Genomic DNA, 13111 nt, shown 5'->3' with positions numbered 1-13111 from the left:
CACACTGATGACTTTCTGAACTGACAAACCCAGAATCCTATGGCAGGCTCACATTTAGAAAGTCATTACAAGATTTCCACTTCTATCAATGTTGCAGTCAGCTTCTAACTGCCTACCAAGAACCAGCCTCATAACTTCAGCAATTTTTTTCTGTGGGAAAATATGGGTGATGCTTCCAGCCTCTGTCTTGTCTGGGAAGAAGCAACATTTAACTTAATTGCATTTCTACAATGTGATGTTCCCCCTTTGTCTGTAAACCGGGAGCAGGATAATACTCAGGTTCCTGCTCTTAGTTCACACAGCAGAAATGGGCATGTTCAAAACAACGTCCATTTATTAGCAAGAAGATTACAGGGATGGGAGCAACTGGTTTCAAGACAAGGGAGCTCATGAAGTCTACAGTTCTAACAAGCAGAACTTAAGACCAGGGGTTCCATCCCACACGATTAAACCAACATGCACAAAATCAGGGTGGTGACAGCGTGTTCTATTGTAATTTATAGTACAAATACACCACAATCAGGAAATGTAAAATTAAAAGAACTATAAATTGATGCTGAAATTCTGAATTAGCTCATCCTCATTTCATGAAGTTCCCTTGTTTAAAATCACATGCGACTCTCTCAGACATAGTTTTTAAAGAGGTCATTGTACAGCTGGCTATATGTCCTTTTATTTATACTTATATTCTTCTCTGTTTAGAAATGTCAGAAGAACTTCCATACACTCTCATCCAGGCACTGATCGGATCCACATCTGTCTGGTTTTCAACAATGCTCCACCATGGAGTGGTAGCATCTCATGAAGTTTAATGAACAATTCTTTGGTTGTGTAAATATAGTACCATTCACAGCTAATCCCTCAAAAATGTGTTCATTCAAATGCACCAAAATGAAGAGCGTAATTGTTGATTCAGTTTGAATTTTTTTCTAATAGCAGCAGTGAGAAATGCATGCAGCTTTTAATAATATCTTTGCCAAAAAGGAAACAGAACATTCAACATTGAGGTGATCATTAACTTATTCAGTTTGCTGACTTCTGTGTTGTCTGAGAGGTTTTTTTGTATTCTATGATTTTAAATGGAGTTAATGTATGAAAAAGCCCCAACAGCACCTTAAATACAAACATTTATTTCCATATATTTTCAATAATTGATTTGTTGTCCTCTTTGAGTCTCAGTGATTTGGGAGGCAGGTGAGTCTATAAGTGTATGTGTATGTGCTGAGTGCTGTCCTATGGTGACCCTATGAATTAATGTTCTCCAAGATGTCCTATCATTAACTGCTTGGCTCAGGTCTTGCAAACTGAGGGCCATGGTTTCCTTGACTGAATCCATTCATCGCATGTTGAGTCTTCCTCTTTTCCTGTGCCTTCAACTTTTGCTAGCATTATTGCCTTTTCCAGTGACTCTTGTCTTCTCATAATGTGACCAAAATACAATAGCTTCATTTTGGCTTCTAGGGAGAGTTCATTCCTGATTTGATCTAGAACCCACTGATTTGTCTTTTTGGTATTCCAGGGTATCCATAAAACTCTTCTCCAATACTACATTTAAATGAACCAAATAGGGTTGCCAGCTTTCCCCTAGCTACTGGTGGGGGGTGGAAGGCTAGGGTTGCCAGATCCAGGATGAGAAACTCCTAGAGATTTAGGTCTGGAGCCTGGGGAAGAAAGGGTTCTCAGTTGGGCACAATGCCACAGAATCCACCCTCCAAAGCATCTGTTCTCTCTGGGGGAACTGATCTCTGTAGTCTAGAGATGAGCTGTAATTCCTGGAGCCTGGCATCCTTACTCCTTGCCAGCTTTCTTCATTATCCAACTTTCACACCCATCCATAGTAATGGGGAATATGCTGGCATTAATAATTTTAAAAATTCTTCAGTGATACAGAATAATGCCTAGCCATGAAGATAAATAAAGATGCACACAATCAATGTTCCCTCTAAGCTGTGGAATCTTGTGAGCAAAAAAAAGCTGACAAAAAAAACTTTGTGAGCTACTGGCATTAAAGTTGTGACCTGCTGCATAAATTAGTTTGCTTTGGGGGGCATTTTTTCTGAGCTGAGACAAAAATGTGTGAACTGGAGGCTTAAAAATTGCAAGCTAGCTGACACTAACTCAGTTTACAAGGAACACTGCACACAATCACAGCGAGCTCTAGCTAGGGAGGAGCCACAAGCTGCTGACGTCAGAAAACAAACCAGCGCTATCCCAACCGGATAGTCCGAATCTACAAGCCTTCCCCCTCAGGGGAAACACATACCTCCTTTTACATCGTTCCGCTGGCCTGTCACTCGTATATGCCCCCTTCTCACCGTCGAGGGGAGGGATTACCTTTGAAGCAGGGAAAGGGGATTCCCCACCCGCTTTGCGAACCCCAGGATCACCCTTGAGCCAAATCCGGGAGGCGTTTCCGGGGGAAGGGAAAAGAAGTTGCACCGCCTGCCTGTGGCTGAGGGAGCAGTCCCGGTAGCGCCACGTCTCGGGCAGGAGGGAGGGCAGGAGCCTCAGGCAGGTCAGTGGAGAGGGGAATGGGCCCGGCTGGGCGAAGGAGGAGGGGGCTGGCTTAGGGCCTGGCGGGGTGCCATTGGGGGGAGTCTGGCCGGGGGAGGGCAGTGGCTGGAGCTGGCGTTTGTTTTGGTTGTTGGGGGGCGATGAGCAGCTGAGTTAGGGAGGGAGAGAGTATGCAGCTGGACACGCAGGGAGGCTGGCGCTTTCTAAAATTGTTCTTTATGAACATTTCCCTGGTTTTAATAGCGAGTCCACAAAAGGCATACCAGTGCTTAGTTTCCCTTCTGCTAAGGCTGAGAATCCCCCACGACAAAGGCTTTTGCCTAAGGCCATCTTTCAGCTTTGAAGCCCAGTTCAGAGCTTCATCTCCCCCCACAACCCCACACTTTTCACTTTCCACAAACATAAACGAAACCTGGTTCCCCTCTACGAAATGCTATTGAGGTCGTCTTGCATGTGTCCCTCTCCTGACTTCAGAAACCAACTCGGTTCACAAAATGCGCGTGTAAGTTTTTCCCGGCGCTCAGTCTTCCCTCTGCTAAAACTCAGGTCCCCCTCCAGATGTATACATACACGCCTTGGCCCAAATCCAATCTCAGATATTCACCGTTGCCTCTGTGTGAGGTGAAAAAGAAGAAACCTAGGGATTTGGGTTGAGGAAGCCCTTGCTCCCTGAAAACAAGGGTGGATCCTGTCCATGGAGATATTTTAAATGCCATTTCCTTTGCATGTAATGTTGCCAGCCCCAGTTGGGCGGTGGAGATCTGCTGGAATTACAACTGATCTCCAGACTACATAAATCACTTATTTGTTTACTATTTATTTACTTAAATAATTTATGCCACTTTTCCTGGCTGCTTTCGGCAGCAGACTGCATGACAGTCACACATTTTTGTCTCAGCTCAGGAAAAATGGCCCCAGAGCAAACTATGCAGTAGCTCACAACTTTAATGCCAGTAGCTCTCAAAGTTGAATTTTTGCTTACAAGACTCCACAGTTTAGAGGGAACATTGATGACATGTTGCACCGTCCCTAGGCTCCACCCTCAAATCTCCAGGTATTTCTGAATCCAGAGTTGGCAACCCTCCTTGCATGTTACATCCTGGCTGGGGTTTAAGAAGTGCGGAAGAGAGCAAGCAACATGCTTATTGTTGTTCAAGCTCTCAGATTTCCCTTCAGATGCTTATTTCATTTTAAAGATCAGCTAGATTTGTGCTGTGTTAGGTCTTCAAGCCGATGTTTTCTTCTTATTTTACAGTTTCTGTTGGCCCCTGAGGTGTTATTTCGTGATACAATTATGTGTTTCTGTTTCGCTTACCTCACCCTACCTGTGTTTCTCTCCTTGTAGAGAATGTTGCTTTGTTTGATAAAAGTTATCTCTCCTCCACTCCTTGAACAAATGATATCTTTTAACATTTTATTTTTAGAATTTTTAATTTTTTTACACCACACCTGGCAGATTGCTGGAGAGGCAGTATTAAAAAAAAATCTGATAAATAAAATGTCTCTTGGGGTATACACATTTTGAGTTCCTATACTTGCCTTATGATGTGTCTTGGATACCATAATAGTACTTTATTAACATTCAGCAGGGATTGGGTTTTTTTAAATAGCATGGCTATCATGGTCCTCCCTCCTTTAAATTAACATATAGAAAAGGCTTGCATTAACTTTCAGCTGATTTTGTGAGATTTCTTTTTTTAAAAAAGGGTAGGGCTTTTCTAAAAAGCACAATCCAGAAAGACTTCTTTACAACAGTAAAGAGCCTGCTTCAGCGGGGAGGGCGGGATATAAATCAAAGTAAAGTATTCCTTACTATTATTTCCTACTTAAATACAGGATATATAATTGTCAGGCGGTTGGTTCTTTCTAGGGATGATAAGAACACCTTCTGAACTTGTCAGTATTGTAAGAATGTTTGAGTTCAGTGGCACCTTTAAGACCCTCAAAGTTTAATTCTGGCTATAAACTTTCATGTACATGCTCACTTCTTCAGATATCTGAAGAAGTGTGCAGGCACACGAATGCTTATATCCCATATAAAACTTTGTTGGGTTTAAAGGCGCCACTGGACTCAAATTTTGTTATTTTGCTTCAGACCAACATGGCTACCCGCCTGAATATATCTGTTTCTTGTGAGTAATGATTTTCATAAATTGTAAGGGACAGATGAAGCGACTTTGTGTGGTGAAGATATTTATTCTTCTGTAGTAGAACTGATGTAATCTGAAATTGGTATAGAGTCACTAGGAGAATTGGTATATAGCAGAGTGGTCAAGGGAATGAGCTATGAGGCCCCATTCAGATTTCTCCTCTGCCACAAACTCACCATGTAGCAAACCACCCTTTCTGCAATGTCAGTGCTGATCTGCCTTACAGGGCTGTTGTTAAGGATTAGTGAAGAAATGTGTGTGAAGTGCTCAGAGTGTGCTGTGTAGGTGGATTCTGATCTAGAGCCTTTGTATGGTTTAGAAGTCATGACAAGTGGTGTTGTAGTTGCTCAGCCAATGAGACAAATGGCTTCCTAATGTTATATTCTTATCCTATAAGAGACAGCTAGTGAGCTATAGCAATATTAAATTGTGTTTTGGGAGGAACGCTGGAATTCCTTATAAGATATTCTCCCATTGAGAAGAATACTGGTGATGATGGAACTTCCCCAGTTTTCCCCTGAAAAGTGCTGTCTTTCCATGAAATAAGGGTGCACATTAGCACACCACCCAGCATCCTTTGCAGCTTCCAGAGGGTCTTTGGCCTCTGGAGGTGCACTTTGTTCTGGTGGCTCTTCCTTAAAAGAACTTTAAGAAAAGCTTTTCTACAACCTCTCCCTGCCAGTAGGCCAGCTTTGCCTGGCTGTGAACCTTCATCGTACTGCATCAGGACTCTTTGTAATTCATTGACCTGCACTGTGATATATGATAGTTACAGTGCTGGATGCATGAGCTTGGTAAACAAGTGTGTTGCTGTATCAGTGAACCTGTCTGAACCTGAATGGATAAAGTGATCTAGTCCTCAGCTACGGATGGTGAAAATAAAACGCAGCTGGCAGTATGAATTGAGATGGAAAATGTATTCCCTGTAGCAATGGCTGTACTTGGAATTGCTCTGATCCAGTTAATGCAATCACTGTGCAGGAACAGGCTTCAAAATCAGTAAACCTGCAAGCTTGTGGCACTTTTTAGGTTACTCCAGTTTTGCAGATAATAATTAAAGGGAGGGTGTCATCCACTCCCCTGCTTCTCTGTGTAACTTACCTTTCTCTCACCAACCAGCCTCCAGGCATAGTTCTTTGGCTCAGTTTCTAATCTGCAGCAGCTTCACATGTTGCCTGTTCTCCATGCTTCTGAGGATTTCTGAGAGTCCTGGATCATTATTTTGGCACCCACTACCCCCCTCCCCCACTTCTATCCTTCCTTTCCTCCAAGGTGTTTAGAGCAGCGTGCTTGGTTATTTTTCCTCCTCCTTTTTAAATCTTCACAATAACCTTGTGAAGTAGGTTAAGCTGAACACAGTCCGTCTCATGGCTGAGAAGGGATTTAAATCCAGATCCCACCTCCCAGGATCCTTGTCTGACATTCTCAACTGCTGTGTTACACCAGGTCTCTCATTCTTGAATATCTACTTTTGGTCAAACTATGTTAATTGGAAAATAACTGTATGATAATATTTCCTAAATTAGCTAGATTGCTGACATGGCTCATTGATTTATTTGTGTATGTGTGTTACGTGTGATCAGATTGCGTCCAATTTAGGGCAACCCTGTGAATGAAAGACCTCCAGAACATGCTGTCGTTTACAGCCTTGCTGAGGTTTTGCAAAGTGATGGCTGTGGCTTTCTAGACTGAGTCAATCAATCATGTGTTGGGTCTTCCTCTTTTCCTCCTGCTTTCAGCTCTTCCTAGCCTTATTGTCTTTTCCAGTGACTCTTGTTTTCTCATAATGTGACTAAAGTATGGTAGTCTCAGATTAGTCATTTTAGCTTCCTGGGATTTTGTATGTACAGGTTTTAGTTTAATTTTTTGTTTGTTTGTTTTGGCTTATTTAATATTCGGCCTGCATGCACAGCTCAATGATAAATCCTTCTTAATAGAGCATATTTATCGATAGGTTTTATACAGCCCTTCCTCCAGGGAACTCAGAGTGGCATTCATGATTTCCTCTTCCAGTTTTATTTTCCCAACAACTGTGTGAGGGAGTTATACTGGGAGGTAGTGACAGACCCGCAGTCATCCTGTTAGTACTTGGACGGAAGACCACCAAGATCATCCAGGGTTGCTTTGTAGAGGCAAGTACTGGCCAATCATCTCTGAATATCTTTCTTGCTTTGAAAACCCTATGGCAGGGGTGTCAAATGGGACTTTGTGGGGCCGGCCCATGTGTGTCATGCAATGTAATGTGAGGTAGCAAAGATATAAACTTTATAAAGGACACAGGCAAACACAATTAAAAATATTAATTTTTAACTTAAATTGCAAACATGCTAGGTGAGGGAATAGTGGGATTTGGCAATGCAATTAAAAATAAAACATCAAGAAAAAGTACAAGGGTCACAGCAGAAACTAAAAGCATAAAATGCTCCCAGCCTGGTAAAACATGAAATAGCTGGGCATTGCAAACTTCTCCCCCCTACCACCAGGGTCTACTCAGATTGGCAATAGCTCTCCAGTGTAATATCCCCCTTTGGCTGTGGGTTCCCAGGTTAGAGTACTCACTAGGCACTAGTTCTCAGGTCCATTTATTAGAGACAAAGCTGGCTCAGAGCATCAACCCTTTATTGGCAAGGACATAACTTCAGCTGTCCTTAGGAATTCTGGGAAGTTAAACTGAGCTTCACTGCACTGAAACACATTGTAGCACAGGCAAAGTTGGAATGGATTTGGAATGGATTTTCCATTAAGGGTCTCTGTACCCAGAGACCCTTAATGGAAAATCCACTCCACATTTTCTTTGTAGCTTTGCTTCCCGCTGCAGCCGGCAAAGACAAGACAGAAAGAGAAGAGAAGTTTGGCAGCCTTGGGGCTTTAAAAGGTGAGGACAGGAGTGGGGTGGGGAGAAAGGAACTCCATGGGCCTGATTAAAGCCTTGGGCGGGCCAGTTCATTTGACACCCCTGCCCTATGGAGTCACCGTAAGTCAGCTGCAACTTGACAGCACTTTCCACCACCAGCTCTCCTTAGGATTGTACTGTGAGTTGATGCCACTGAAGTTAAAACTTAACCAACTCCCTGTTCCTGCTGATCCCAGTATTTGAGAACTGTGGCTGTTCCTACCTACATAAAAAGGTAAAGATAGTCCCCTGTGCAAGCACTAGTCATTCCTACCTACATAAGGGTACCTTTTTGTTTGCCTACGCCCCTCCTGGCTTCTGTTTCTTGGTCAGACTACAACAAATGTCAGTCTGGCTTTTATATATGATAGATCTGATCACTCTCCAAAGCAGCTTGTAAAAATAAATGTCTCCAGTTTCTAGACATATATGCATCCTGGTAATTATTTTCTCCCCCCTCAGCCCCACAGAGTGCTTTATTAACCTGCTGGAATTTCCGAGTGGCCTGCAGACTGTGCTGAACTAAGCTGCCCGCTCTAAAACAACAGATGAAAAAGCATTAGCATTGTGTGCCCAGTGGTAGCCGTGCCTCCAATGGAGAGAAAAAGGACTTGATAATTCACTTGGAAGTGAGTTATTCAGCAGATGAGAGAATTCCCAGTGTCTTTGCCATGGACTCGTCCGTTCTCCTGCTGGAAAAGCCAGACAGCAATGGAGCCCCCTGCGGTTCTGAACAGCTTGTGGACCTCAAGGCCAGGTTGGAGTCACCTGCAGAAGGAGATGGCAGAGAGAGTAAGCAATTTTTTTGACTGGGTATTTTTTATAACTTTATTTTTATATGGTTTTGCATAATACGTCTTTATGAATGTAAACTTCAACATAGCTAAACTTTAAACAAGAGCAGTAGTATATTTTCTCATATTTAAAACTAATATGCTAATATTCTGTATTTTATTGGGATCTCCTTTTTTACCTTTCTTATCTCCCTCAACAAAATCCAAAAATTGGGACCAGCATTCTAAAAAAAAAGGATTGCTGTAGCACGTTCTTGGATACTGATATTAGATCATAAATTTTTCCTTGGTAAAATATTCCCATATTTTGTTTAATCATTGGTTTATTGTGGGAAGTTCTTTAGCTTTCTGTTGATATGCTATTATCACTTCAGCTGCCGCTAACATAACAGAAATTAAACCTTTTCCCATTTGGATTATCTTTTAGATTGGATATTTTTAAAGATGTAAAAAGAACTTTGTTTATCAGAGGAAAGGTCTGTGGAGTTGTATCATATAAACACCCAGTGGCCAATCGGATGCCCTTCAAAGGGCCATAAACCCCCTGTCATTGCTTCCCAGCAAACGATATACTTCCTCTGAACATAGAAATTCTATTTACTCATAATATAACGGATGTATCTTCTGTAAATTTGTCTGCCCCTCCCTTTAATGCCATTTAAGGCATTGGCTTAAATCTTGCTACATACATTTTATATATTTTTTTTGTCTGTCCTGATTCTACCATCAAATGTGTTCCTTGCACATTGGAACAGCAGTGTTTCTGAGTTCAGATGCTTCTTGTTGACCATAATATGACTTACCAAACTGCATCTGTAGAATTTTTTTGGAGCAGAAATTCTTAGATGGTCTCCCTGTGCCTCTCTGAGCCACAGTAGGGAGATCTAGTAAGGCACTTTGTACATTCTTACTTTAAGGTTGCCTTAGGTCTAGAGTGCATCCTAGAGGAAAGCAAAGGAGTTGGTTTATTATTCATCTGTTGTTGATTTTGTACCTGATGTTGAATGTGTGAAGCTGCGTTATGTCAAGCCTGACCTTTAGTCCAAGTCATTGAACCCAACCGGCAGCACTTCTCTCAGAAATTGGGGTGGGGGGGACCTTCCTGCCCTGAATTTTTCCAGACCTTGACATCTCCAGTTGTGCCATTCACCCATCGTGCTTCTAATACTGTGTTAACCTAGAGCAATGCAATGTTGTCTCCGCCCCACCAGTTGCTTGTGCAAATGATGGCCAAGTGCCAGCTGAAGAAGAGAGTCTGGCACCGAACAATGAGGAGAGCCCTTTCCAGAATGGACCAGCATCTCGCTTTCCTGATCTCCCTGCATCTGTCGATCTTGCCAGCAGCCCACGTGGGGAAGAGCCCGCTCCAGGTGTGCCTGGTTTCAATGCCAACCTAAAGTCGTCTCGGGGAGCTAGTGCTGAGGGCGTAGTTCTTAGAAAAGAAGCGTTGCAGTCCCTCAAACTAAGCCTTCCCATGCAAGAAACGGAATTGTGTAAGCATCTCTCCGTGGCAGAGCCCCTGCTTTCTCTTGTGCCTAAAAAAAAAAAGCTTTCTCCATTTCTTTCTTGGGGGGGCGGGGAGGTATCTGTGCAGGATCCCTCTCCAAGTATGACTTAAAGCTTCAATTTATAATGAATTGTGCTCTGTGGCCTCTGAAGCATGTGACTCTGCAAAAATTAACAATACTTCACTTAACAGTGCAGGTTCAATAGGTGCTGCTATTTTTCTTTTTTTCTCCCCTTCTTTTCCCAATTTTTAAACAATTCTGTTAAAAACTAGGGATTTTTATTGGGTTGGTGTATGTGTTGATCTGGAGAGAGATCTGAATGACCCCTTGATGTTGACATTTTTTTAAAGTTGCCTTTGTGTGCAGTCCTAGTGGGCTTGGACGCAACTGGAGATAGTTTTTACACCTGGCTTGGCCCAAAGTCATTGCACTTCCTGTGCTCCTTTTGGAGTCTGTGGCAGCCCACAGCAAGAAGGGCTAGTTCATCATGCGCAACAGCATCTTATTCTCACCGTCTCCCCTTTTATTTTTGTCTTGTTTGCCAGCTAGCCTGGTTAAGAATGCTGAGGAGCTAAAAAGCTTGTTCCCTAACATTTCATTATGTTTTTGTTGGTCCTTTTGGATATTTCCCTCCGAATAACATGGCTGCTTGCCAGTTTTGTTGGCTTGGAGTTGTTATTACAGGCCTAAGCTCTATTCACATCTCACAAAGAAGTCAGAGTTTATTTATGCTGAGCACAAACTTGGCTTGTTCCTCGGCTCACACATTCCCTCCATCTTCTCCTCATGTACAGAGTGCCAGTTGAAGATTTCCTGGTTTTAAGAAATCTTCAGTTTAATGCCAGTGTGCTGCAGTGCCCAAATTTCCATTCTTAGGAACTGGGATTCTCTGAAGAATGAACCATGGTTTAGAATGCTGCCTGCTGGGAAAGGAATTGGTTAAGGTGCCTAGATTTGGCTGTCCTAGCAAATTGATCAAACCAGGAAGTCTTCAATCATGGCTGTGCACATGACAGGAGCAGATAGGAAGGGAACAGGGAGAAACAAAGCAAGGTTGTGCTCACTGGAAACAAGCTCTGATTTGTTTGTGACCGCTGAATGCAGCTGAATGTATGCAAACAGATGAAGAACATTTTGTTTAGTGCAGTGTACCTGTGAGATCAAACTTAGTCAGGCTCAGTCCTGACATGATACTGATTTTTAATCCTGATAGTGTCCAACCATGACAGAGACCTACTCATTTATTTGCATCATTTCCACTCTGCTGATCCACAGAGCCTGCTTTCAAGATCCCTTAAAAATTAAAAACCTAACACCATAAAAGTTGATTTTCCCCATCATTGTCCTTCTCTTGTGCTAACATAAGTAGGTGACCAGGGTTCTTGAAGCAGGCAGTGTCCGTAACACGGAGGGTATTCTTACATGTTGCTTGGAAGTAACCTTTGGAGTAAGTGAATGGCGCTTTTGAGAGCAGTGCTTACACAATGGGACTGGGGGTTCTGTGGGCTGGTGCAGCACCTCGTTTCACTGTGTGTTAGTAAGCGCACTTTGCAAATAATGCATGTTTTACTTCAATGCATGAATTTGTGGGGAGGCATCACCCCTCTCAGTCCTGAGCCAGCCGCCAGGAAACTTGCATTAGAATCTCTGCTTTCTGCTGGACTTTATGGGTGGCTTGTTGACATCTCTGTCTGTCTTTCTCCATCTGTCAAATTACCCTAATGTTCTGCCTCCCATGTTGGTAGGTGTAAAGATGAACAAAGGAGGATATTAAATTTCTTTGCATACCAACACTGCTATGAAAAACTAATGCTTTCAGTTTGAGCATAAAAATGTGGCCTGCTGGCTAGCCAGACTGCTTTGTTAGACTTGACATGTTTCATTTGTTTCCCTTATGGCTGTTGACAGTCTGGCAGAGATACCCACAGCCTACTAGTGCCTTTGGGCTGCTGCACCCAATATTGAACAAGGCTCTGAGTACAATTTGACAAGCCAGCGGTGTAGCTTATCCTCTTTTCAGTGACCCTATAACCAAAGCGGCTTTGTTAAAAAAGTGACCATCTCTTCAGTCTCCCGCCTTTGTTCTCTTTTTACCTCCTCCCTAACTTCTTGTTCTTTTATAGTAAAATAATAATTACTGATAATACGCTGAGTGTTGTGATTGATGCACACAGAACCCACCCACATAACATATGTTGAAAGCTTCTCTTTTCATGATGCAGGTTCCTCTGATTCTTCTCTTCCTTTGGAGAGGGAAGAACAAATCAGACTTCAGGCAAGAAGGCGCCTTGAAGAGCAGCTGAAGCAGTACCGTGTGAAAAGGCATCAGGAGAGAGTAAGGATTCTCTGTTTTGCTTTGTTATTGTTATTTTAATGAGTCTGTGGACTTAAGTCTCTGACACAGGGTGAGTTCAGTGACAGAGTATCTCCTTTGCATGCAGAAAGTCCTAGGCTCAATCACAACATCTCCACTTAATGGCTCTTAGGTAGCACCTGTTGGGAATGACCTTTCCTTGCCTTAGATCAGTGGTGGCCAAACTTGCTTAACATAAGAGCCACATAGAATAAATGTCAGATGTTTGAGAGCTGCAAGACATGAACATCAGATGTTTGAGAGCTGCAAGACAGGGAGAGAAGATGGGAGGTGGAGGTGGAAAGAAAGCAACTTTAATTTTAAATGCATTCCTCCAAGCTACCAGCTGGTTTGACTTGGAGAAGTGATTTAAAGAAATAAATGCCTACTCCAAGTTGGTTGATGGGACAATGGCAGCTTCAAGAGCCACACAATATGTGTGAAAGAGCCGCACTTGGCTTCCAAGCCACAGTTTGGCCACCCCTGGCTTAGATCAATAGCAGTGGACCAGTGGCCTGAATTGGGATAAGGTGGCTTAGTTGAGTTTGTGTTCTTCTAAGGCATGAGCCCTAGAAGCTATGTGGACCATATGACTCATGCATATGCGTCGCATCATCTGAGACAGAAACTGATAGGATGAAGACAGAACGAAAACTAAAAAATGGAGACAGAAACTGAAGGATGCAGTTCTGCATGCAGATCTGATATGCTTGCAGCTCTTCAGCAGCATTCTTTGTCCCTCCTGGGTAACAAAAAGCTGGAGATAGGATCATACTCTGTACAATTTTGAACAACTGCTAATCAGCTTTTTAAAAAAAAAAATCTGCAATTTAGACGTCCCACAATTCTTGCCACAGTGCTTGCTGAATTCAGGGGGGATATGCCTGATTTATTAGTGG

General features: G+C 42.7%; 1 protein-coding gene across 2 annotated transcripts in view; it reads left to right on the top strand.

Annotated features, from left to right (window-relative positions):
• Positions 1-2457: 2457 nt before the first annotated feature.
• Positions 2458-13111, top strand: part of GOLGA3 (golgin A3) — a 60494-nt gene continuing 49840 nt past the window's right edge. The window contains exons 1-4 of one of the 2 annotated variants that reach the window (XM_060249013.1): positions 2458-2515; positions 8020-8349; positions 9563-9721; positions 12082-12194. In XM_060249013.1, the coding sequence (XP_060104996.1) occupies positions 8229-8349; positions 9563-9721; positions 12082-12194 (393 nt within the window). In that variant the 5' untranslated portion in view covers positions 2458-2515; positions 8020-8228. Of the gene's footprint in view, positions 2516-8019; positions 8350-9562; positions 9845-12081; positions 12195-13111 lie in introns of both variants that reach the window. The other variant, XM_060249012.1, reaches the window with a different exon arrangement.

The sequence above is a fragment of the Heteronotia binoei genome, chromosome 11 (genome assembly GCF_032191835.1).
Source record: "Heteronotia binoei isolate CCM8104 ecotype False Entrance Well chromosome 11, APGP_CSIRO_Hbin_v1, whole genome shotgun sequence".
Taxonomy (NCBI): Eukaryota; Metazoa; Chordata; class Lepidosauria; order Squamata; family Gekkonidae; genus Heteronotia; species Heteronotia binoei.
The sequence above is the reverse complement of the archived record's forward strand: the minus strand, read 5'-3'. Positions and strand labels throughout refer to the sequence as shown.